This window comes from Cottoperca gobio, chromosome 9 (genome assembly GCF_900634415.1).
Source record: "Cottoperca gobio chromosome 9, fCotGob3.1, whole genome shotgun sequence".
Taxonomy (NCBI): Eukaryota; Metazoa; Chordata; class Actinopteri; order Perciformes; family Bovichtidae; genus Cottoperca; species Cottoperca gobio.
Window position 1 is genome coordinate 27,560,711 of NC_041363.1, and position 27,624 is coordinate 27,588,334.

At 41.9% G+C, this 27,624-nt stretch overlaps 1 protein-coding gene across 2 annotated transcripts; it reads left to right on the forward strand.

Annotated features, from left to right (window-relative positions):
- mamdc2a (MAM domain containing 2a) lies at positions 1-27,624 on the forward strand. 2 transcript variants are annotated; one of them, XM_029438769.1, is made up of 14 exons: positions 1-138; positions 226-425; positions 8,714-8,964; positions 11,194-11,278; positions 11,378-11,515; positions 14,967-15,223; positions 17,314-17,407; positions 18,144-18,290; positions 19,824-20,089; positions 20,669-20,765; positions 21,911-22,057; positions 22,313-22,572; positions 24,788-24,872; positions 24,983-27,624. In XM_029438769.1, the coding sequence occupies exons 2-14, from the start codon at positions 245-247 to the stop codon at positions 25,042-25,044; spliced, it is 2,070 nt and encodes a 689-aa protein (XP_029294629.1). In that variant the 5' UTR covers positions 1-138; positions 226-244; the 3' UTR covers positions 25,045-27,624. The 2 variants fall into 2 exon arrangements, with proteins under 2 accessions (XP_029294629.1, XP_029294630.1); XM_029438770.1 differs by having other exon boundaries at positions 17-138; positions 300-425; positions 24,983-25,044.

Genomic DNA, 27,624 nt, shown 5'->3' on the forward strand with positions numbered 1-27,624 from the left:
TGTTACATGTGAAAAACAACCCTGAGAGTTTCGACGAGCTACAGGCGCTGAAGTAGTTCGGGAGTTTATCAGGAGACGAGCATCCGAAGTAAACTTAAACCGCGGATAAGATGAGCAGCGCGTGCCTCCCTCTGCACGGTAAATTCCATTTTTCTCACTTTGGAGGAAACATGCAGAAAGTTGCACCAGAATTCTTCTAACTTTGGTCTTGTTCGTTGTATTTAGGTTAGTCTTACGAACGTGTATGAAAGCAGAGATGAAGTCGGCAGCACGGATACTAGTCTTCTCTCCTCTCGTAGTGCTGCTGCTGTGCGGACTCCTCGGGGCGGAGCAGCAGCTGCTGCCCGGGTCCTGCAACTTTGAGCTGGGCACCTGCGGCTACACATCAGACCCGGAGTATGGCAGCTGGAACATGAACGAAGAAGGTACAGTGCCACCATGAGCTCTGCTTATTGACAGAAATAAACATACTTGGAATACTATACTGCCATGTAAATATAGCATGAGGAAATCCACCTATGGGTATAAGTGTCTCTGCTGTAACCACTCACGATGCTAGATGCTAGACATGTATAAATGTAATGTACAGCGATGTATTGCTTAAGATGTAAGTGTTTTGATGTTAATATAAGCAATGAATTCAACATGAGGTGAAAACTAACCAGAATACAAGACAAGTTAAACCAGGTCAGTAGTTTGTGACCTTTGATCCCTCATCAGAGGCCATGTGTTCTTTATTTTGTCTGGGAATTTGGGGATTTTGGCTCTTGCTTAAGTTCTTTATTGCCATATATTCTTTGTTTTCTTTGCTCTGAGAGCCATCCCCAGCACACAAAAGCTGACTTTTGTAACAATATTACTCACAATAGTTGGTGGAGTTAATTTCCCCTAGAAAATATAGATTCTTGCCAGTACAGCTTACATCCTCCTAAAATCAGATGAGAGGAGAGTTCACGCTGACTTTCTGGGGCAAAAAGACAAAATCTACATTACTTATTATAATTAAATGTCGCTATGTGTATTAATACTGTTAATTTATTTAGCACTACACTTTAAGAATGTGTTTTGATTATAACTGTCAGCTATATATTTGTTGCAATGGGTTGATTGAAACTGTTGCACTCCGTTAGTCATGTCAGGACATGCACGTGTGTGTAATAATGTCGCCACCTTAATGAGAAAGCTGATTTTCTGGTAGCTTATACACTTCGAGCTCACTCTAATGATCCTGCTGACAGGACAACATTTATTTTAATCTCTCAGATGAAATGGGGTTTGGAGATTTGTTTAAATAAAATCGTCCGCTGTAATCCAAATGATCACAATGTTGGAAGTCTCTCTGAATCTGGTACCATGTCGAAGGATTTAAATAAATAATGATTGTATATTAGAGCCGTACGTGAATAAAGTGCATGGAGTTCAGATGCAATACAAATATACCTCGAGCTGCATGATGGCTACAGGTATTTAACTGACTGAGAAGAAGACTCTATTCATTCTACAAACATGATACAAAACAGGGGGACATTGCTCCATAGCACTACCAGTGGTCTAAAACTCCACATGGTACCTTTTTAAAGCGGCAACACTTTGCAGAGAATGTCAAGAAAAAGCAAAGATTAGAATACATTTAGAAAAATAGCAACATTTAGTTTAGTAGATTTTCCACCTGTTGTAGCTCTGACCCCTGGGTTGGAAACTCCTGAGCTAGATCAAATCAAATCAAATGTATTTATACATCCATCTTTTATTGCGTGCGTGCGTGTGTGCGTGCGTGAGACATGATATAGTTTTTCCACCAAAAAGTTAAATTACCCAGTAAAAATTCTTAAAACCACAAGTGAAGATGTTTTTTGAAAAATAATTCTGTTTTCAAGGTGAAACATGTTTTTGAATGGTCGTGAGTGATGATTGCTCGTCTGTAATTCAGTGACCTTTCTTCATGTTATTGATGTGAGCTTCTGTTTGGCCTGCGGTTTTGAGATAGTGAGTGTAAAAATGTGATTACATGAGTGAAAGTTAAACTTGTGTACAATAGATTTGTTGTACTTTGATTAATGCAGGGATTCAGTGTGTGTATTTGTAAACTCCATTTATCTTTCACTTTGGATTGAGTAGTTGCCCTCACAGTGTCACAGCCAAGTGTCTCCTCTGACACACATGGTGTAACCACCTGCTGCTTTTTCAGGTGAAGTCACAGATCCCTCACCCACTAGCCAGCATTACCAACTGCATTTTTATAGTTTGCCTGGCTGTTTTCACCTTTTAAAAGCACTAATTATAAAGGCTGAGCTGTTCCTCCTCACAAATGCTGGCCTAGAGAAGCACGTTGACCTCTATCAGACGGCTGAGTTCCTCTGCTGTCACGCTGTCTTGTGTGTTTTCCAACCTGTTATGTCCCTTTTGCTGCTTATTTATAGTCAAGCGATCTCTGTAAAATGCATTCGTTACCTTGAGAACATCGTGTGTTTACGAGCGATTTAAATACTTTTTTATAAGCCTCTCCTCAGTATGTGCAATTGTCAGATTTGCGTTTGAGCAAATATGTAATACTGTTAAGGAGATGTAAACTCTCACTGGTTGTTTATCCAAACTTTTCTGAGTTCATTAGAAAAAGAAAAGTGCTGTAGCTGAGTCCTATATACACTCATGGTGTTATTGGATTTGTGCGTGTGTATAAAGTATTTAAAATCTATCTCCTTCACAAGTGGCGCGATACAAGTGGTTGAAACTGGATAACTGTGCTCAATCACACATACAACACAACAGCACTGACATATTGGATACATTTGAGGAAAATGTGTTTGTGCCAATTGATACAGCTTCACAGTACTATCGAAGATCAGTGCTGATTCTTTATTATATTTATTATAAAATCTGTGGCTGAGTATGGGGGAGGAGTTATTGTATTGTGTTGTAGTTATTGCATGAAAACAAATTGGAAAACAAATTGTGGTGAAATTATGACTTTATTCTTTTGATATTATAATGTTTTATGTAAAGTTTAAACTTTATTCTCATATTATTCTCATTTCTCAAGTCAATCTCATATTTCTTTTTTTGAAAAACTCCCTTGATTCCCTCAAACAGTGGCCTTCACGGTTTGTTGTTATCATGTCATTATTTCTTCTGTTCTGCAAGGCAAAGACTAGGCAATTAAAGTTGAGCTGACTTGAAACCTTCCAACATATGTACTTACACAGACTTATTGGTAAAAGATGAGTTGATTAAATACAGTTTTTGATTTCACAGTGTGAGATGTGCTGTCTTTTGATCTCCTGCATTATATAAGTGTGCATCACATTCCACGTGCAAAACCAGACATTCCGATCAGCTCCCTCTTTTGTCTTGTTTTCCACCGGCTGCTTCACTGACTGCGTTGAGACACAGAGCCTCCCAAAGCATCTCCCTCTGTTTATGATAATCTGTCAGCAAAGTTTATGTTTCCGCTGTTAAGATAAGTGACCGTACTGAAAACTGTGTGTGCCATCTCTCCTCCAGCCAAACCTTTAGCTCTCAGTGTTCTCACTGGAGCTGCATAATCCCTGTCACACTGAACACAGAGCTGTACCCCAAACAGGAGCTTCAGTATGGTGCATGCTCAACCACTAATCAGACTGAGGGAGTGAGCTCCAGCCACCAGCCCAGCCTTGGAAATGGTGATAGACTAAGACCGCTGTGGAAATAAATAGGCTCATAAAAAAGAAGACGGGACCGCGATGGTGTTTTCTGTTTGATTGTCATGGCAATGTGGGCTTTAGCTTAGGAGGCGGCACCAAAAAAAGAACCTAAAGCAGAGTTTGTGCTGAAAACCACGATGAATATCCTAGGTGATTATATTCAGTAAACATAGACATCAGAGACAAAGACTGCAGGCTGTGCTGGAACAGGATAAACAGACAGGCAGGGATAGATGGAGTGAGGTTGAGAGCTGTATGGCCTCACTGCCCTACAGACCTCCACCTCCACCTCTCCTCTCCTCTCTTTCCATTTCCGGTGAATGAGCAAGAGTGGCAGTAGTGGAAGTGCGTGTGGCATAGAGTTTTGAGCTTTGAGTGCTTTTGGCAGCAGTGGGAACTTGAAAAAGTTGAGTTCTGTTCCTTTAAGCTATGGTGAGCGGTTGAGAAGGCACAAATCAGGGTGGATTGTCAGCAGTACACCTCAAATTCCACTACAAAACTCAAAGCATTAGTTGAGGAACTAGAAGCCAGCATTAGGAACATGGAACAGGGCTTACAAAGAGACTCTAACCCCTCTGCCCGTCGTCATCTGCAGGAGAAGAGATTGGTGTTAAGCTCCTTCCTGCAGGAGAGAGTGAAAGGGGCTCTTGTCAGGTCTTGCTTTCTCCAGATAAAAGAAATGGATGCCCCAAGCTCTTTCTTCTTCAATCTGGAGATTGGTGGCTCAGAGGAAATAGGAGACCTTCCTGAAGTTGCCAGGAGGAAGAGTTACCACCAGTCCGGGCTAGATGAGGAGCCATGCAATGGATTTTTACACTGACCTCTATGGGGCAAAACAGTTCAGCATGGAGTTCCGTGAGGAGCTCCTAGAAGGAAGTCCTCAGATCAGCCCGGAGGAGAAAGCTGCTCTCGACTGCGAGCTGACAATGGTGGAGCTGACATGAGGTAAACCAGATGGCATCAGGGTGGGCACAAGGGATCGATCGCCTCTCCAGCAACTTCTTCAAGCGGTTCTGAAACATCCTTGGAGCTGACTTACATGGAGATTTTTAGAACAGAACTACTGTGTCCTTTCAGTGGGCAGTGCTTTCCCTGATGTCCAAAAAAGTAGATCTTGCTCTAGAATTGGAGGCCTATTGCGGATTATAATGTGCTTTTCCGAGGCTTATCTAACCAACTCAAAGGCATCCTTGTAATTATCGTTTAGCCTGATCCAACATACTGTGTACCAGACAGGACAATTATGGACAACATGAATCTCTTTAGACCAAGAGAAACCTTTTGACAGGGTGGATCACTCTTATTTGTTTTCTGCACTCAGGGCTTACAGAATTGGTAATGGTTTTCTGTCATGGGTTGTTTCATTTTATAGTGGTACACAGTGTATGATGAAGATGGGGGCAGTGCTGAGTAGTCCAATTCCTGTACGGCGAGGGGTAAGACAGGCTTGTCCTATTTTGGGATAACTTTATAGCCTAGCTATTGAGCCTTTCAGAGGTTGCAGGTTGAGAGGCTGGCTCAATGGTCTCTTACAGTCATGTGGCCTTGAACGTTCTCCTACTCTTTCTGCTTATGTGGATGACGTTAACATCTTTGTCTAAAGCCAAGGGGACGTTCAAAGTCTGCTGGTCACCCTGTCCCTGTATGAAAAGGCCTCATCTGCACGGGTAAACTGGGAAAAGAGTGATGCTTTGTTGCTGGGGAAGTGAAGGGATCAGGCGGTACCCAGCCTGCCTCAAAGACTTGAGAGGGGAAAAGAGAGACTGACGGTTTTGGGAGTTTCTTCCGGCACTGGTGGCTTTAAAACTAAGAACTGTGAAGGAGAAAGTGTGCTCTTGGTTGTCTTTATGGAACTGGTTGCTACCCCAGTTGTCATATAGGGAAAGCGTTCTGGTGGCCAATAACTTGGTTTCCTCGACTTTTTGGCACAGACTTATGGCACTGACACCACCAAAAGGCCTGATAGAAGACATCCAGAGGGCAATCATGGCCCTTTCTGGTCTGGCCAGCATTGAGTTCGTGCAGCGGCTCTCTACCTGCTTGTGGCTGAGGCGGACAAGAAATAATTCACATCCAGTCCAAAATTGCCTCCTTCGGACTACAGACTGCACAAAGACTGCTCTATGACTGTGGCCCAAGCTGGTTGGAAACAGCTAAACTGCTGCTGAGGAGAGCTGCGAGGCTAGGCTACCACAAGCAGCTTTTTCTTTTAACACCAGAGGAAGTGGCTCTTTCTGGCCTGACATCATTTTACAACTCAGTACTGCAGGCATAGCAGATTTTTAAGATCTCCCGTGCCACCAACGAGATCCTGGGTATGTGGTTATTTGAGGAACCCTTGTTTTACAATAGCCTAACAAGAACTAGAACGTTACAGTCTGCCAGCCTACGAGCCAGTCTCAGAGAGGCTGACTGTACCAAACTAGGACATCTTATGAAGTTGAAGGCGACATCGCTGGAGATCCTGAGAAGAAAAAGCAACATCACCTCTATCAGTATCATCAATCAAGTGGTGGAGGAAGTCTGTGCTGCCTTGCAACAGTCCCTGATGGCGTTTGCTGAGAACACTACCCTCTGTAATAAGTGGATCGAGGACAGTGATTACAGTTTCCCATATCTGTTAATCACAACAACTGTGAGGGACTGGCATGAGAGAGGCGGTCAACTGCTGTCATTCACAACTCCCCACCTGGATTAGTTTCAGGCTGTGGGTAAAAAAGGAGGTCTACCAGCTCTGTGTGATCTGATACCTGAGCTCTTTGGCAGGGATAAAGGAGTCGAGGTGGTTTATCCAGTCTCTTCCCCGAAAGGTGGTGCCTGTTGAACAGTATTTTTTTTCATGAACCAAGGCACTAAGTGCACTTTCATGCGCCTCCACCAAAAGTGAGGAAGTTACCACAGAACACAGGTTTGCTGTGGACTCTGTACAGTTACCTGCTTGTGCAGATGGTACAGTGTGAAACACTGTCAGTCTTGATACCAAATTCTCAGTACAGCACTGAATTGCCAAAGACACACCCTGTACGTTACTCTTGTTGTTAATAACGCCAGAAGCAGACATATTAAATAAGGACCTTTGTATGTACTGAAATGTGACTCAACCTTATTTACTGAAATATGCTGATGCTTGCATTTTTACTTTTCAAATGCAGTCTTTGTCATTCTTATATTTTTAGAGTTTTGGTTGGAAAAGGTCCAGGCAGCATTTGGGTTCTGGTCCAACCCTGTCTCATAGAAATAGAAATTGTGTTTATATAGTACTACATTTGTTCCCCCAATTATGCTGACAAACCAGTTACATGCTGAAAATGTAATTGTGTGGATTGTGTTCACAGGTAACTTTTTTTATTTGATTGAAAAAAGTGCTACATCCAGACCATAATATTTCCCTAATGTTAACCAAGTGCTGCCAGTGCCTAACCATACAAATGTAGTATAGCTGCAGAGATTGTATTGCAAGGTTGGATATTAGAAAACAGATATGTTAATAACAACATTTCATCATTTTCATCATTTTTCATTTTCATTTTCATCAGTTCATAGAAAATATAATCCTGTCAGCAGTTTCCTCCAAAAATGTATTTATTGTTGCAAATTAGGTTTATAGAAAAGTAATTTCTGGGAGCCAGGGTTGTTCCTTTCATATCTATAAAGAATATTATATTAGCTGGCTATTGAAATTGTTTCAGTTGTGTAATCAACATTTAGTTTGCATATATTTTAGTCACAGTTTTACATTGTTGACAGTTGCATAATAATGCAGTTTAAGTGCATATGGATTTTAACGGTCTGCACAGCATTAGCTCATCATACTATAAACACAGGTACGGGTGCGGGTACGGGTGCGTGTATTTGAGTTTTGATTCTCTCGCCAACCTTGTACTGATCTAATTCATGCCTTGTGTGTGTGTTGAGGGAGTGCAGTGCTGCGTGTGAAGTTATTTGGATTCAAAAACTTTTTTCTGTGGAAAACTGCTAAAAACCCGGCCGGACTTTGGTTAGCGCCTGCGCTAAGCTGTAAAAGTGCAAATAGATCAAATCCACACTACAGCGGGACCAAGTCCGCTAACCGCCACTATGGGACGTCTCTGTATGTTTTCTTTCACAAAATAGCGCGCCTTTCTGTGGCATTACGTTAACGATTAAAGAAATGAGGATGTTTGTCTCTATGCGTCTCTATGTGTGTCGGCGAGTCTGAACTTTGACTTTCTTCCAAAGCATTCATCAAACCTGGGACACACACATTTGGTCTACATAAATGTGTGCATAGACTCATGCAACTTTCAAAACTTCTAACGCTGCATGGTATGCAGTATGGTTATCTGTGTTATATGAAGCACGTGATTAGCAGTAAATTGTCTAATTCATGCAAAGTTAGACAATTAGTTAGCTCCTGCAGCCTTATATCTTTTCTGCGCACATTGGTACATGTGGGACTGCTCCTCCTGGTTCACCGTTTGAACAAATCTTTGCTCAATGACTTCTCCTGCGAGGAGGATTCTCGTTGAACTTCATTTGACCAAATAAGGGATCACAGATACAACTGTAAATCCCCCTTCTCCCCTCCCCAACACAATTTAGAAGTGATGGCACTTAAACCAGCTCTCCATAAACAATGTTTATATCCACTAAATTGCCTCTCTGCTCTCTCAGACTTGGGCGAATGGATACAAATACTCACCGGTGTGACATAAAGGGCAGATGAAAACTCTTTTTATAGTTCCAGTCTTTACTATTTTGTTTCAGAAAATACATCATTGTCTATTTTTAGTTTCTCCTGAGACACCCCTGTCTGTCAAGGCGGATTCTTTCTGATATAACATAAAGTACACATGCCGATAATAGATAATGACACATTCCAAAGTTCCCTAGATATGAATATAAATATAATCAGCTCTAGTTATCTCTCTACAAGTAGCCCCCAGGAGATAATAAATAATAAATCTAAAAACATAAACAGCAGCTGTCCTGTATAATCTTCATATGTATTGTACATGAATATATCATATGTTGACAACGTGTTGTTGTCATAGGGCATGTGATAACAGTGGACTCAGCCATCTTAAAGGACCAGCAGCAGGCGGTTCTTGTCAGTCCGGTTCTGGACCATCAGGACTGGAGCTGTGTGAGGCTGGTGTACCAGCTCACTGGGCGGGGTTCCCTGCAGCTCCACCTCAGACCAGATGGTGATAACTTTGACTACCGAATGTGGACTGCCAACAAAGCCTCTGACAGCTGGCTCATTGCTAGTGTGGACCTACCAAACACCACGAACCCCTACCAGGTAGGAGCATAATCAAAGTGATTATTCTTTATTCCATAACAGAATGATTCTGAATATCAGATGTAGTTTTCCTTCATCCCTCCTGTTCAGTGCACCTGTGTTCATGTCATTATGTTTTACCCCTAAACCAACGCCTTTACCCCTTTTTCCTTCTGCATTTGCCTTTGATTGACTGTCTGATGATGTGTTCACCTTATTGTAACAATTTCCTCACAATCTGGTATTTTTCATAGGTCTCTAAAACGTACATTTGTCTTAACTACTACAGGTTAACTGCAGATAGTCTAATAATCCTGATTTGGTTACCAGATGTGGTGACAGATATCTTGTTTCCACCAGAGGAACTTTTCCAAGAAAGCTGTGTGATCACGGTGGTTGTTTAAATATTTGTCATTTCATTGTTTTCAATTGTTTGTATATGTATGCCTGGATGTTCTGTATGTATTATAGATGTGTTTAATGTTCTCTGCTTTTCTGTAAAGCACATAGTGTTTTCTATGTGACATGTGTAGTATGAATAAAGTTTGGTTGCTAATCTAAATTTAAAGAACGTTATCCCTCGTTAAACACAGAGTGAGTTTGAGGCCAAGGCCCAAGAGGGTTATAAAAGAAGTGATGATGTCATCTCAGCCTCTTCCTAAATGTAACTAGCTTCCTTTTTGTCAACCATAGCACTAACCTCCTCCATCCAGAACAATTCCTAAAGTGAATATATACAGACCCTGAGAAAGACTAAATGAGAATAGTAATACCTTACAACGCGGTTATTCCACAAACCATGCTGAGTTATGAGGGGAAAACATCATGTTGGTACTCAAAGTAATGGCATGGCAAACATTTAAAGACTGGCTGTTATCTTAAGTGACTGCAGACAGACCAGTGTTTATAGCTCGAGGATTAGTTCTTGTGTTACTGGCCAGTGTGTTCCAATACAAAATTAAAAAGGGTTGTCTGATATGAACTCTTTCACAGTTTGTAATGCATTCCCTGGACTTACAATGGCTGACAAACTTTTCTGACGCAGTGGTCATTTGCATTTTGAAAACATGACAACAATATGACATGAGACGGCTGCTAGATCAGCCTCCCTCTCTTCTGTTGTCATCCTTTTGGACCTTTCTGCTGCATTTGATACAGTGAACCACCTCCTCTACTCCCTCCAAGAACTGGGAGTCTCAGGCTCTGCTCTCTCCCTGCTCCAATCCTACCTAAAGGACCGCACCTACAGGGTAACTTGGAGAGGATCTCTGTCGGACCCTTGTCAACTTACCACTGGGGTTCCTCAGGACTCTGTCCTGGGTCCCCTCCTCTTTTCTCTGTACATCGTAAACATTCTAGCCCTTGAGGCTGAGGTTAGCTAGCAAACTGTTTACAGATATTAAAAGTGACAGATGAAATCTCTCCTCCAGTTCTGGCTGAAGAACAGACAACCCACCATCTTGTAATGTAGACTCGTTGAACCTTCTGCTTTTGTTTCTCTCACTGCTGCAGTGTTGCACCGTCAGCTCACGTGAGGCGGTGCATCGTTCCTCTGGCACAATCATCTTGATTATATCCTGTAGTGTGTGATGAAACATTATTTCTAATTCTTGTAGTGTGTGCATGTTTGAGATGAGAAGAATATCTGTGAAGTTTCTCCTCAAGAATAAACAATGGGGAAGTCGATGTACAAACTGTTACACAGCGGTATAAACACATTGACCCTCGTGATGCTCCTGAAAGCATCCGTACCAGTGGGCCCATTTTCTGTTTGACATTCAAAACCTCGCAAAACTCGTACTTTGTGCCTCATAAAACAATATGAGTTAGGATTTTGAAGCTCCTGTCTGAGCACAGCTTTAGGTGTTGTGATCCAGGTCCGCTGCCGGTTCCTCTATTCAACAGATACATACAGTCAAAATCATGAACTAAGGGGTTTAATCTGACATTAATGTAATATAATGTGACTAACTACAATTACTCAAGTAATGTACTTAAGTACAAAAGTATAGTATAGTAAAGTAAGTATTGTACATTTTGCTATATGTAGTTACTAAGATTTTAAATACAAAAGATATGATGAATTATAACAATGAAGTGCTGCCTGATGGTGATGTGACATCACTTGATATGATTCTCATGTGATGTGACTTTATTTGGCATCATTTAATGTAGATCTAATCTGAGGATATAAATGTGAGGATATGAAGTGACATAATGTTGTTTGAAATTCTCTCTTTTCTTCCACAGGTCTTGCTGGAAGGTCGACCTGAGCGTGGCTCAGGGAACAGCGTGGCCATCTTTGAAATTCACATTGTTCCTGGTTACTGTATAGGTCAGTGTGTTGTATCGAGTGAGATGTTTCAGCTTTGATGTGTAGTTTGATGTGAAACTGTAGAGTGAATAAGGAGTAATTGTTGTATTTGCTGTTCAGAGTGTAATTTTGAGGAGCATCACCTGTGTGGCTACAGCAACAGCTGGAACCCAAATGTCAACTGGTACGTTGGGGGGAGTGTAGCCAGAGAGCCGGAGTCTAACCTGCTAGTAAACCACTCCAACTATAACCAGAGAGGTACACACACACACACACACACACACACACACACACACACACACACACACACACACACGATTCCAAGAGCTGCCCAGCTTTACTACAAACAAGTATCAACATGTCCATAAAACCAATCCACTTCTCTGTCTTTTTCCATGATCAGTATGTTCTGAACCCTCCAAACTAATTTTTCTGCCAAAATATGGCTAAATATACAGTTTCCTTTTGTCGGTAGTGTGGTTAGCTGTTTACGTCTGCAGCTCCCAGCTGGTTATTATTGCGCTGTATTCTGGACAGTACTGTGGCCACAGAGTTATTTTTGCTCATGATATGAGGAGGAGCATGGCTGCATCATCTCAGTGCACCTGCATGGCTTGATTTCTGAAGGAGATTCCCCAGCAACTCAAAGAGTCTAACTCAGTGGTCCCCAACCACCGGTCCGGTCCGTGGGTCATTTGGTACCGGGCCGCACAGAAAGATTGAATAAAAAAATATTTTATTTTGAAAATTCACCGGATACATCTGTCTGTGCGTCTGTGTCTCTTGACACATGTCAAGACGCTCGTCTGTCACGTTATACTTTAAAAAAATAAGCTCACAAGCAACAATGAGTGGAAAAGGGAAAAGACCCAATGAGGAGACATTTAAAAGACATCAGGAGTCCACCTGTAGCGATAAACACCTCAATACGTGTTTATCGCTACATGCGCCGCTCTGCATAATATACAGGCTCGCAAATGAGGCAACGAAGCCTTCATAACGCCGGCACCCGGCATTAAAAGACAAGTCCATGGAGTTGTTTTAAAGAAAAAAACATGAACACAAAGGACATAAACAATTACTGATGGTCACCACATCAACACATGCGAGTGCACTGAGAGCGTCATACTTAGTGACTAACCGTGTCGCTAAGAGAAGAAACCTTTTACTATAGGTAGTGTGCAAACACGTGACAAAACTGTGTGACGTATGCGTGCAACGCCATTTTCGTTGAAAAACAAATCAACAATGGCGTCTAGAGTGAACAACAATTCAACTCCGACTTCTTCAAAGTATTCTGACTCTCTGGAGTCCTCTACAAAGGCAAGATTCAGAAAAAAAAAGTCCAAATCTGCGGCCGTGACCCATACACGCTAAAGCCGTCGGATTATATTGAGGATTTAGATTCATTACCGCCAATTGAATATCCGGATATTGTGAACTACCTTGTGCTACAAACGTCGTGGGCAACCAACGCACAAATGAAGGCATAGGCATAATGAAGAGCTTAGATGCTTATCATTTCTTTGTTTCTGGCTGGGTTGGTAGTCTTCTTACCAAACCACTGAAAGATGACAGGGTGCTCGTCCATGCCCGTGTAAATCACTCTCAAAGAGCTCGAGATACACCGCTCAAGCCATGGTTTGTGAGTGAGAAGAGCGGCGATGTTATCCTCGCACACTGTGATTGTATGGCTGGATTAAGTGAAGCATGTTCTCACATTGGTGCTTTGCTTTTCGCAAGTGAAGTAGTCTCAAGAATAAGCCAAACAAAAACATGCACAGAAGAAAAGAGCAAATGGCTGCCATCACATGTAAAGAAAGTGCCTTATTTACCAGTCAGCGATATGAAGTAAGGTCTTACAGTGTTCGGGTATATCATAAGCACAAATGTTTAACGTGAACATTGAAAACATAGCTTTAGCATGAGCTCTTACCAGATATAAAGTGGACGCCACACACACAGGTGAATTGTGCTTCTTCTGTTAAATCCTCACGAGTTATGTTGCTAAACCAGTTTACGGCGTTCGGTAGACAGTAATTCATCCCTCTTTTGTGGATCGTTGTTTTTGATGATTGTAGGAAATCTAAAGAACCGTTTCTCTGGGTCACGAGTAGTGTTATGACCACAATTATACACTGCGCACACGATTGGCATTTTCTTTCAATCTTAGACGTTTAAATACAAAGAAAATTACGAAGCGTTGCAGCAACTCACATGCGAACGGGCGCCGTCTTGGTTGTGTATATCATCCAACATGGCTGACTTACGGGTTGGGACGTAAGCGTGACGTCACATGCACACGATCTATTGGTGAAGAATTTATACCTCTATATTGGACCGGCTCGTTGCAGAGACACAAGCTCAGGGCTCCCACTAATTCAGCGTAATGGTGAGTTTTTTATGCACTTTATATTTGTTTTTATGCCGACCGTATCATTTTATTTCGTCATAAATACCCCCTCCGGTCCGCGACCATATTGTCTTACATGAAACCGGTCCGTGGCATAAAAAAGGTTGGGGACCACTGGTCTAACTCATACCTGTCAACATTGGAATTTCAAAATAAGGGAAATCTTCTGGCGGACTCCGCCCATATTTTAACAGCTCTCAGCCCCCAAGCCCCTACCCATATAATGTAAATGTCAACACATAAGGGACGGGTATATACATTCAGGAAATACATGTTTATTTAAAGTATGTATTACTTGTACAGACATGTTTATAAGATTTATGCATTTTATTTATTTTGATGATTGATGAGTTGTGTGGCTTTTGTTTTCCCTTCCTCTTGGACGTGCTTGTGCTTGGACGATTGTTCTTGCTGGAGAACATCGCTTATTTCGCCGTGTGCGATGCTAAATCTGAATGGGACACTTTACAAAAAGCGCGAGTTTGCCCGACTCTGCTTTTTATTAAATAAGGGACGGTCTCCTCTCATTTGGTATTTACATTAAGTTTTAACTTGTTTGGCAGGTACAACTGCGTCTCCATCTATCTCCCGTTCACTGTGACTTCGTCTTCGTCTCCTGTGTTATTGTTTCTGTTTTCTTCTTCTTCTGTGTGTTTACTAGCGGATAACGTTTTTCAGCTAAAGTTAAATATAATACTGCCTCCTGTTCTACTGGAGGCCACTTTACCACTTTACACTTTTTAAAATTAGGCCTATTTTTATTTTTGAAAGGTTAAAAATACGGGATAATTACAGGAAATAATTAAGCGGGAGGACAGCGGGATAGAAGGAAAAATACGGGATAATCCCGGGACAAACGGGAGGGTTGACAGGTATGGTCTAACTAGTGCCTCGGCTCTTTATACAGATCCCTGTCCTCGTGAACTTCCTCTTTATATTCCCACGTGTAACAGTTCATGGTGTACCAGTTTAAAACATCCAGCATCCAGCTGCGTATAAATGCCCTGTAGTTTGACAGTCAGTTTACATGGATTTATGGTTGTGGAGACAGAAAAAGAGTTTGGTTAGGATGAAGAGCTGCAGGTTTGGACATTGTGGTTATCCATCTCTGCTTTATAAGTTTAAAAGCAACATCATAGTCATAGTCATTGCATTTTGTAAAGAAAACTTCTGTTTCGTCTCCAAACCCTGATGGAGGTGTGTAGGAATCACTATATACATGAGTCAGCGTTAACAATCCACACACACCCTTTAAATATGACTGTAGCAGCTCATCTATATCTCCCAATGCTCCAGGACACTACATGTATGTGGACTCTGTGTACGCCAAGCACTTCCAGGAAGTAGCCAAGCTGACCTCACCCATGACCACGGTGCCTCTAGCCGGCTGCCTGTCCTTCAACTACCACAGAGACCAGGAGAGGGGAAACATCTTTTCAGTATTCACCAGAGACCAGCTGGGCCACTATGAGGAGATGTGGAGGCCAGAGGTGTTCACTACCGCTGGCTGGACTATGGTCAGCGTGGATATCAAGGCCCCACACCCCCTGGAGGTCAGTACTGGGGCTAGCATTCACATATATAGTGAGTAGGTCCGCTTCTTATGATGATTGGATCAATTTAAAAACCTGTGGTCTGCTGTGGGAAAGGGCTGCATGGGTTTTACGTGCAAGCAAGATAGACTGGATGGATTAGATAAGCATCCCTTGTTATTCTTTATTTTACTGTCAACATCCAACATGTCATGTTACATGTCAACTGTCCATCCAACTTGTTTTACATGTCGTCTGCTATCTGAGTCAATCTTGTGTACTTGAATCTTCAGTCTACCAGTTTCGTTTATAGATCCCAGAGGAATCAGATTCACAGACTTTGAACCTTTAATGTTCATTCTTCACAGTTGTGTTTTTAAGGTCACAATGTCTGAAATGTTCTTATCAATTCATATACAGTAAAACGACATATTTGTCTCTGGAGGAGCTTTGTCAACCTGATAATGTCATCAGGGTGATCTCAGCTCAGACGCTACAAACTGTGTCACAAAAGCAGCCAGTTGGGTTTAAAAGGCATTGCCCGGGAGGAAGGATCATGGGAAGTGTAGGATCCAGTGTTGTTGGAGCTTGACCCATAAGGACTATGGACTAAAAGTGAGGATATCTCAGCCGCTGCTGCACAGATGCTGATCTATGTTGCAGTCGTCAGCAGATATCATTGTCCTGAGGCAGCCAAATGATCCTTCAGGCCTGTGGAGAGAAGCTCAGCCTCAGCCTAACTGTGTTGACCTTTTGACTGTGGAGGAGTATGTCTGGCTGCAGCAGCTGAAAAACTCCTCTATTGAGAATCGCTAATAACTCTCCTTCCGCTGAATCTGCAGTCTGGTGCAGACTGAGACCACGTCAAAAGATGCATTCTGCAAAATACACCAGCCTAACGGGGTTTTGAGTCCCGTCTGCTGCTCTTCTCTTGTATGCTTTCAGCATGATAACTTTTTGAATTTACAACTGTAAACATAATGCAGTACTGTAACATGAAACCTGTACAATTAAAGTTTTTTTGTAATGCAAGTAGCCAAACACAACACTTTGCTGCACTTGCTGCAAGAAACTGTGTTTCCTTCGTTGAGGCCAACCAATAGTCCTTCTCCGTAGCCTCACAGAACTCCTCCCACACTCAGGTTTTTGCTTCGGTGACCACCAAAGCCACAGCCCGTCTGGCCTCCTGGTACTTGTCTGCTACTTTGGGAGACTCCTGGGACAACCAAGCCCAAAATACCTACAGCTTGACGGCCTCCTTCATCACTGGAGTCCACCAGCGTTTCCTTAGTTTGCTGCCACGTCAGGCACCAACAACTTGCTGACCACAACTCCAAGCAGCTGCCTCCAGAATGGAAGCTTTGAACATGGCTGCTCGGATTCCACATCTCACCCCTTAGGATATGATCTGGTTTTACGCTCAGCTTTCAGAAATGTGTTTCTGCTTAGTTGGTTTGTGAGAGATAGTTTGTGCTGACTCATTTTCTTTGTGATGAACTTTGTTTTCAAATGTTTCCGTGTTATTAGTCCTGTGTGCTTTTCAGACATGTCTACTGCTGTACTGGCAGATATTACTGTTAGCCTCTTATTTCCCTTCTTTACATTTCTTTATCGCCTTATGCTGCAGAAAAATCTAATTTTTTGAATATCATGAAAGAAAGACTAATACGCTACTTCTCTGTCTCATACCTGTGTTGTGTGGACACACACACTCACATACGCTCACTCATCTTTTCCACTGCACTTTCAAGGTTTCCTTTGCTTGTGCTTTCAGCCAGAACACCTCCCACAGCCTGTTGCTGTCGCTGTGGAAAGAAGCTTGCGTAATATTACTAACTGGGTCAGTTCCTCTGTCCAATCGAGCCAAGAGTCGTAAAGACCCTTTCCATCAAGCAGCACTCTGCTGACTAACCCATGTTCCTGAATTAACCCTACACTGATGTCATTGTCTGGCTCCAACAGCTGCCTCATCTATCACTATATGTTTCACAGAGCATGTTCTCTAAGACTCAGACGGGGTGGATGGGTAATGTACGACTGAGAGTCTAAGTCACACATTGCGCATTACCTATCTGTTAATGGTTGCTGTTTATGTCTGTGTGTGTTCCCAGGTGGTGTTTGAGGTGGCTTTTAACAGTGCCAGAGGTGGATACGTGGCCATAGATGACATCTCCTTTTCTCCTGAATTCTGCCACACTGACACAGGTGATTTTAGGGGGTGAAGGTTGAACATAATCACAAAGTCTGAAATCTCACTTGTGGCCACTAGAGGCTGCGATGTTAATCACACCACACAATACAAAAGTGCTGGACAAAAATACTTTTTCCCATTAACTTAAATTGGGAAAGAGATGTCTGTAAATCTGCAGATTTTTTTTTTTGAGGCAAAGCATCTTCCCAGTACGAACACTTTAACAGCCTTTAAATCATTAGAGCCTAAAAGTTGTAAAAGGCACTAATAGCCGAATCCAGAGTTATTTTCACTGCTCCATTCATGCCCAAGACTCCTGGATGAAAATGTAAGATGGAGAAGAAGGCAGAGGAGGGACGTGTAGTGAAGTCCTACATAAGGCATTTAGCCTCAAAATGATTTAGTCTACTTATTACTTTACAAATCAAATGTTTCAAATCAGTTTCATTCAAATAAAGTCACAACATTGTTCTTGTGATGCAAAACTCTACGACAGCATGTGAGCTAATATGAAGGAAATGAGAGGAGACATTTTGAATTCTTTGATTGTAGGAATTCCATATTCAAATACATTATAACATTTATACATGAATACATACATGTTTTCCCATTGTGTTACACCATAACACTCTTTTACTCCTGCATCCTAACCCCAACCCCAGTTCCTATTTTACTTGAACAACACACACTATTCATATCCCTGACCTCAAAGCAGGTTATATTTTGGAGATGCTGTGTTTTGTGTTCCAGAGCCGACCTTTGACCCCTCTATAGCCAACTGTGACTTTGAGAATGGGCTGTGTCTGTACTATCAGGAGAGAACAGAGAGTAAGGTGTGGAGCAGAGTTTCAGTGAAGCCGAATGCCTACAGGATAGGAGACCATACCACAGGAGCAGGTGAGTCTCACTGCACACTCCGACTCACATGGATGTCTTCTTGTGTGACACATGACTGTTTTAGTTTTTCTTCTGTACATGAACACGTCATGATCAAGAGTCAACATATTTATTTTTTCAACTTCATATCTGCTCCAAAAATAGCAACCCTACAGTAAACTTATAAAATTAGTGTTGGAGACAATAACATTATTTTATTTTTATTTATAGTTCTGAAAAACAATAACTAATATAATAGAAATAAATCATAATAATCCATCCATCCATCGTCTACCGCTTATCCGGGGTCGCGTCGTGGGGGCAGCAGCGCCAGTAAGGAACCCCAAGCTCCGACTGGAAACACATGTAGACCGGTTGGGCACACTCCCAGGCCCCCTCCATTGTTCCTCTTCAATCAGAGGTTCGACTATCGGCCGAGCCAGCACCTTGGAGTAGACTTTTCCAGGGAGGCTGAGAAGTGTGATACCCCTGTAGCTGGCACACACTCTCTGGTCCCCCTTTTTGAATAGGGGAACCACCACCCCGGTCTGCCACCCCCTAGGCACTGTTCCAGACTTGCACGCAATGTTGACGAGGCGTGTCAACCAAGACAGCCCCTCAACACCCAAAGCCTTCAGCATTTCTGGACGATTCTCATCAACCCCTGCGGCTTTGCCACTGTGGAGTTGTTTGACTACCTCAGTGACTTCCATCAGGGAAATTGATGATGGTCCCCCATCAGCTTCCAGCTCTGCCTCTACCATAGATGGCGTGTTAGTCGGATTCAGTGCTTCTTCCACCGCCTGATAACCTTCTCAACCCTTCCACAATGATGTTTTTCCGTTTGCTTCACTGTGTGCATTGTGATCCTTTATTTTTGTATTGTATTGTATTGTCCTAGTCTATTTGACATTATGAGTTGGAGGAGCAAAACCTTTCAGTTCTTAGTGTAAAGCTATTAAAGATGCAGCATAATGAAGACATGGCAAATATTGGACAAAGTGAAAATCAGTTATACTACTGCTCAGCACTGTCACCAACCTCTGAAAGTACCGCTACCTCTAACATACGGTGTATTATATGTGACCTCACAGTGTTGTACTAAAATGTGAAAATTGTTCCACTCTGAGTATATGTGGTCCTTGAATTTCTACTAGGGCTGTCGAATGAACGCGTTAATTTGGATTAATTAATCACAGAAAACATAACGCAAACAAAATATTAACGCAGATTAATCGCGCTCCTAGATGCCCCTGACTTTTGCTCCGACAGCACCTCTCACGGAGCTCCGACAGCCCCCCGTCGCACGGAGCTCTCACAGCAAATATTGATATGTGCAATTAATCGTGATGAATTAATCACAAAGCTTGTAATTAATTAGATAATTTTTTTTAATCGCTTGACAGCCCTAATTTCTACACATTGGTAAGACGATCGTCATGATGGCCAGGGTATTTTACTTTGCACTGCACACCATTGTAGTTAAACACAATGTAATTGAACTAACATTACCCTCTTTGTTCTTGACTATGTTTCTCGTATTATTTTTCTTAGGCTGTTTCCTCCTGGCAAACACTCGTTTCACTTCGAGGCCCGGCTATGTGGGTCGGCTTCATGGTCCCTTTTTACCAGGGAATCACAAGTACTGCCTGAGGTTCTACTACCTGCTTCATGGATTTAGGAAAGTAGACAATGCTCTGGTTCTTTACATCTATGACGAGAACAATGTGGCCCAGGAGAAGGTGTGGAGCCTGGCTGACACATCCAGGACTGCATGGACTGAGGTGGAGATCACTTACATGAAGCCTATGCTTTCAAAGGTATGAAGCATGTCTAATGATGAGTGATGTGTGTGGAGGTTAATGTTTTTGATTGAGAAGGACGGAATGGAACAATGGAAACACAGGCCGATGGATAGATAGATGGATGGGCAGATGGACGGATGGATGGATGAATGATGGATGGATTTATGGATAGATGATAGATGGATGGATGATGGACGGATGGATGGATGAATTGATGATGGAAAAACAGATGGATGGATGACGTATGTACGGATGAATGATTGATGGATGGATGGATGGATGAATTGATGATGGAGAGACAGATGGATGGATGACGTATGGATGAATGATGGATGGATGGATGAATGAATTGATGATGGAGAGACAGATGGATGGATGACGTATGGATGGATGATGGATGGATGGATGGATAAATGAATTGATGATGGAGAGACAGATGGATGGATGGATGATGTATGGATGGATGGAGGGATGGATGGATGGATGATTGATGGATGGATGGATGGATGATTGATGGATGGATGGATGGAAGGACAATATAAATGCGGATAAATGCTTTAATAGCAGTATTCAGTCTTTTTGTCTGTTTTCCAGGTAGTGTTTGTCAGCATATGTAAGAACTTCTGGGATTGTGGTCTGGCAGCCATCGACGACATCACTGTCAGCCTGGGGGACTGTCAAATCACAGCAGGTAAAAGACTCACTAAGACATGGGTCTTCAACAGGGGGACCTTAACCCCTAGTGGGACTGCAGGGGGAAACATTTATATATTTTAAAAATTAAAATATAAACTAAATTAAACATAAAACCAATACATTAGTAGCAAAGATAAATTGGCCTCACTGTGCCTTCCACATGTATGCATGTAAACATGATAGATATATTAATCAATTATTATTATTTGAATAGCTTAGTATTGTATGTACCATGAAGAGGTATCTTTATTTATGGTACTTTAGGCCGTTGTCCTATATGTTATTGTAGGAACAGTTTAATATGAAATTCAGTTTTATACATATGTAGTATTCCGGGGGTCCCTGCTGTGTTGAGACCCCTGCACTACGACATACAGTGACAACTATTGTTGATGTCCAACAAAGGACAGGAGCCTCCTTAATGTGCCAAAAACATTATATTCTCTTATTTGATCAGGTCATTTTTAAAATATACTGAAAGTTCTCCAATCCTGCCCATCAGTTTAATTATTTTAATGTGACGCATTAGCAGCAACTTAAGCTCTGATACAGCTGTAGGAGAGCGAACACTAAAGAGTGAGACTGATATCAATCACATCAAATCACACATTTTATAGGTTCAATGTGTAATTCCGAGCCACCTGCTCCAAAGAAATAGGGGGCAGTATTTCACCTCCAAACCGGCCCGTGACCCTCGTTTCCTTTCTCTCCTCTGTATTTCCGGTACAGCAACAGGTAATCCAAGCCATGAATATTCCCGGTTGTTTGTTGGTGGTATTGAAAAAGTGCTGTCCACCAACATCTGACGTGCTTCCATCTCAGGTCTCCTCCCTCTCCTCACTCTGCCCTCTGACGTTTGGTCCTCTTTGCTGTAATAATATAATTAGACCTTCAGATTGTAATATTATAACTCAATCAGTAATAGGCCGTTCATGGAGATGAACTGCGGCTAAGTGATGTTATCATTTCTTCTCTGAACATTTAATCCTACCACTGACCTGTGCCTGCTGGGCTCTCCTTCACTTGCAGAATGATCCTGGAGTTTTCATTAATCTGCAGCACACATTGCACTGAGCCATTTTCCTAGTGAATCTAGCCTCGAGTGTCCTTGCTCACCTTCTGCACTGACTCCTTCCACAGGCTCCCTCCCAGGCCAGTGTAACTTTGAAAGTGGAGTCTGTGGCTACATCCAGGATAAGAAAGATGACAAAGCCGACTGGCTGCGGGTCAGAGGACACACCCCCACTTCCTATACAGGACCCAGAGGGGACCACACTACTGGGGTGGGTGAGTCATTTCCTCATTCTTTGCTTTATTCATTCATTTAGAGGTCATGCCCCCACACGATGGCTGGAACCCTGTGTGTGATGTCAAACGTAAAGGATGAATATTGGAGAGTTGGCTTTTGGATGTTAATATGTGCTTTGTTCTCATTCACACAGTATTCTGTTCTTCTTTGTGTATTGTATTTTTACAGCTACAATAACAAGTCTCCACTGAGATAAAAAAAGTCCCATACTGCTACTCATGTGCTTCCTCCAGGTTACTTCATGTACATGGAGGCGTCACTCATGCGTCCGGGTCACAAAGCTCGACTGATGACCTCTGACCTGCGGGGCTCCTTCTCCCCTCAGTGTTTGATCTTCTACTACCACATGTATGGATCTGGCACCGGCATACTGAGCTTGCTTCTGCGCCACGGCAGCAGAAAGCAGGACACGCTGCTGTGGAGACGCCGTGGTGAGCAGAGTGTCAGCTGGATGAGGGCCATGGTGGACTACCACTGTGATGTCCCACACCAGGTACGTCCATGTGCAGATTACAGCCCTGGCTGCTGACAGAGAGAGTGAGAAAACACCAATAAATACCAGACAGAGAAGAGCTATGCTGATGCAGACTGCATAGTACAACAAGTTGTTCATTAGGGTCACATTTCTTGCAAAATTATTTTTATATCTTCAAAGTAATTAAGTACCCCGAGTAACGATAATGTACGTTTAAACTCTGCTGGGGTAATGGTACAAATGCGCACTTTAAACTATAAGAAACTACTTTATGTGTTCAGCTGGGTGATATTAAATATTAAAATATTAAAAACTTCAAGTCTACTGATGATATGCAGTATCATGAGCTATTGTCATATTTACCACTGTAATTATATATATACATTTATATCATCAGTAGACTTGAAGTTTTTAATATATTTATATGAATCTATATTGTGTTACCTGTGCACCATATTCTCTGTCCTCACACTGGACCTCTTTTTAATTGGTTGTACTGAATTAGAAACAAGAAACTCCTATTAAAAACAATCTCACCACATGGCCTAATTATTTGTCGATGACTTCTCATCCATGGTGGATTAAAAGATGCAATTCAAAGCTCACTGTTGATCTTAAACAACACAATTGTGCCACTGAACAGCAAAGATTTGGACTCATAGTAGATCTTAACATATTTCTGTAGTAGTTAAGAACCCTTTTAGATATTTGTTTGCAAAAACAGAAAATCAAAGTAGAAAGTAGGCTCTACATCATATCTCCTGTTGTCACAATAAGTCTTTATAAATACATTTGAGTCACACATTAACAGCTTTTGTTATGTCCCGTCATCACTTGACAGTATGGTATGGATTGGCATCAACACACTCTTCATGTTGTATTTCATGGTTGTGTTTCAAGTGATAGAAATCACAAAGCAGCAGCGACTGTATATCAGCAGTGTTTACATGTGGCTTGCATTGGGTCTGTATTGTGTTTACAGTACACAATGGATCTGAGTTAGACGAACACTCTTGGTTGATTCAACCTGCTCTGTTGCGAATGAAGCCACATTTACATGAATGCCAATCCAATCAAATGTAGCACAATATCACAAATGACACATTTGTCTCAGTGTGCTTTACAGACTGTACAGGATACAACACCCTCTGTCCTTAGACCCTCGCATCGCATAAGGAAAAACTTCCTAAAAAAAACCCCATAATTAAAGGGGAAACATGGAAGAAACTTCAGGGAGAGCAGCTGAGGAGGGATCCCTCTCCCAGGACGGACAGACGTGCAATAGATGTCGTGTGTACAGGATAAACAACATAGTACAAATACAACATTTGACAGAAATGATGTTGTGTTGGAAAAGAGAAAGTATGGATGATTCCAGGAAAATGTCAAAAAGGCTTCCCGGTGTCCAGCAGGACCAGGGCAGCAGGCGCAGCCATGATTCATGATCCTGACGTAAACTTTATCAGTGGCAAGCTGCCACATGAGAGACAGAAACTCCGGGGATGATGCCCTGGATGCTGTGTTAGTAACATACATTTATATAAATACATACAGAGAGAGAGGGAGAAGAAGAGAGGGAAGGGAGGAGCGAGGAAGAGAATGAAGAGAGCAGGGAGGTGTCCCCCTGCAGTCTAAGCCTATAGCAGCATAACTAGGGGCTGATCCAGGGCAAACCTGAGCCAGCCCTAACTATAAGCTTTATCAAAAAGGAAAGTCTTTAGCCTGCTCTTAAATATGGAAAGGGTGTCTGCCTCCCGAACACAAACTGGAAGCTGGTTCCACTGGAGATGAGCTTGATAGCTGAAGGCTCTGGCTCCCATTGTACTTTTAGAGACTCTAGGAACCACAAGTAACCCTGCAGTCTGGGAGCGCAATGCTCTAGTTGGTTTATAAGGTACTATGAGATCTTTAAGATATGCTGGGGCCTGACCATTAATTGATTTGTAAGTCAGGAGAAGGATTTTGAATTATATTCTGTATTTTACAGGGAGCCAGTGCAGAGCAGCTAATACAGGAGTATTATGATCCCGTTTCCTTGTTCTAGTCAATACACGTGCCGCTGCATTTTGGATCAACTGAAGAGTCTTAAGCAACTTTTTGGGATAACCTGATAACAATGAGTTGCAGTAATCCAATAGATTTTGCAATAGGTTTTAACAATTATTTCACTGAACATCTATATTGGACATATGGACTCACTTTCACATAGTCACACAGTTTGTGTTTCCTACAGATTATATTTGAAGCCATCCGAGGCCCAACACTCCGAAGTGATATCGCTATTGATGACATCTATTTTAAAAGAGGACCCTGTGAAGGTTAGTAGCAGAAATAAGATAGAAATAGATATTTGTTTAGTGTCAGTGCTTAAGCGATGCATTGTTTCATGAATGCAACTATAATCTCTGTGTCGTCTTGTCCTCCTCAGATCCTGGTGACACCACTTCATACTCAGGTTTCTCAGAGTATTTCAATGAGATTGAGAACTGAGACCTGCGGGAAGTCGTTCTGTGTAAATGCTTAGTAGTTTTTCAGAGGTGGGCTGGGTGACTTTCAGAAGTGTGAATGTGAACAATCCACCAAGACAATTTACAAAGTTGTAGATCAATGCTGCAGCCAGGAGCTCCACCACGCTGTGCGGCTGTCACCTCACAGTCCAGTCCTTTCAATGTTTGTGCTTTGATTCTCAATGTTTCCCTCAACACAGTGAGGAATGATTTCTCCTTGTGACAACATTATCCAATTACAGTCCCACCTCGTACACAAGACACTCAAATACACGACCACAGTGTTAAACCGGGTGACACGATACACAAAAAGTCATACAAATATTTGACCATATATGCCATAGGTCAGTGAAAATAGCTATTTCAGTTACAAAGCACTAATGCCTCTATAGAGATAAACCATGAGATATTTGGTCCTTTTATTTGCGTAATTATCACAAAAATAAAACTCAGCAACACTAAACGTTGATGTTTCATAGGCAGAGACAAAGTGACACCATTAGCAAAGTATCTGGCAAATATAACTGTAGTTTTTTAGCAAACATTAATCAAACAGGAGGAAATGGTGCATTTGTTGGGGACTATTTTCAGTGGCGGATCTGTATTTGGTGCTCTATGTGAGAACATACAGTGCAGTGTGTGTTCATGGTGATGAAGGAACATGTGTACAGTGGCTGACTGATGGGATTTTAACGACAACAGAGGAAGAAGAAAGATCAGGCTGTGATACACACACAATACTTGTTAGTAGATACTTTCACTTTGGTTTGGATATTTCAAGATTCTTTGACAAAGAAATACTAATAACATGGCCATCCTTATCCTATAAGGCACACATTATTTCCACTCAGAATGTAAAGAAAGAATCCTCCGGTGAATAGTTGATTCCATCCCAAAGAGGGGGAGGGAGAAGGGACTTTGTGCTCAGCCTAATTGGGCTTTAAGACTCAGACATGGGTATCTGTATGGACGGACTTGCACACGTTGCCTGGTGGTAATAAACCTTTGACTGCTGCCATGTGGTTCATGTGGGAGAAAACAAAGCACACATCCACCACACAACAACTTCTTGAACACATTAAGAATAAGCAATAGACTTTTAATAATGCGTTATTTGGGCTTCCACTAATTGTTAATTGTTATTGTTTGTTTATTCGCTCTGTATATATTTGTGCTGATATTTCTCACATATCTCATCTCAGAATATAACTACGCTTGTGGAAGTTATTTTGTCAGCAGATTTCACACAAAAACTTTTTATGTTAATTCCACTGTGACAAAGGATTTGAGTCCAGCTTCAGTCTTCAGTCCAAATTTTGGCACTTCTACTTTTTATTTGTCAATCCTGTGTCTTCTGTACATCAGTATGTTTTCATGGACTCAGTAAGGTGCTGGAAACCTTCCCTCAAGGTTTGATCCATGCTGACTCCTTAGTGTCATACAGTTCATGCAGAGCTTCAGCTACACAAGCTCCACATCTCTGCAGCCCTCTGAGACGTCTGCTGTTCTGTGTGTTGAGCCGTTATGGTCCCTTCCTCTTCTTGTTAGCCTGGTAATCAGAGTGACTGGGGAGATGTGGGCAGTGACTCAGAGGTCTGGAACCAGGCTATTTCCTGTTAGCTTCCCACTGCCCTCTAGACTGTTTCTTATTAATCTCACCACTATAATGCGTCAGCACTGGCAGCACCATGTTAGGCACCAGTACATAGATCACACTTTTGCCCCCTAAAGAATCATTTTGGTTGCACAAGCCATTATTCCTAAAACAGCCATGACAACATTGTTCTCACCAAAGTAACTGCCGAGATGTGGGAACACAATGCCATCGCTGTTAATATTTGTATCTTTCACCTCCCGTTTCTCTTCCAAATGAGTTTGGCTAGTTAGGCTAACCTGAGATGTTCATGAGTCACAGTAAAGGTGTATGGTGCAAAAGAAGTGCACCATACACCTTTGGGGGAACTGCATCCCTTCATTTCTGTAACTTTCTAAAACCCACGTCCACTTCCACTTCACACACTGACTAGCCTGGTGTGAACTTTACACATTATTTTATCTTCTTCTTTCTTTTGTGGATATTCAAGGGTCCAGCAGAATAAATGCTGATCCTGTTTTTGGTAACTACTTGAGCTACTACTACTACTACATCAGGCCAAAATATCAAAAATGCAACACAATAATAGGAAGTGTGTCCCACAAATAATGTAGAATACATTGAACATGTAGGTTGGATGTATTAACCCTAACCTTTGACTGCTAAAGGCGCTGATTTAACAGTTTTTATATATTTCTTTCCAAACCAAACCAGGTTTTGCTTTTCTATATTTGGATGAAATCCATCCAAGTAGCATCTTATGGACCACATGATGAATTTGTTACTGCAGTTAGACAGGATCGTGTCATGAAGCTTTTTATTTTCTGTTTTCTTACATTCTTGTCTGTTGGTTACTTGCAGAATATTTACTGTATGTAAAGAAAAAGGCAAACAACATAAACAGAATATTTCCACAGGCTACTGCAGCAACACTGTTTGGTATTCAATAAAGAATGAATACATGTGTCA

Bases quoted from the DNA above. Each gene is read 5' to 3' on its own strand.
- mamdc2a (XM_029438769.1), top strand. From the start codon at position 245: ATGAAAGCAGAGATGAAGTCGGCAGCACGGATACTAGTCTTCTCTCCT. The intron at 11,516-14,966 runs GTACACACACAC...CCAATGCTCCAG, and splicing joins CTCCAACTATAACCAGAGAG to GACACTACATGTATGTGGAC. The intron at 22,058-22,312 runs GTGAGTCATTTC...TGCTTCCTCCAG, and splicing joins GGACCACACTACTGGGGTGG to GTTACTTCATGTACATGGAG.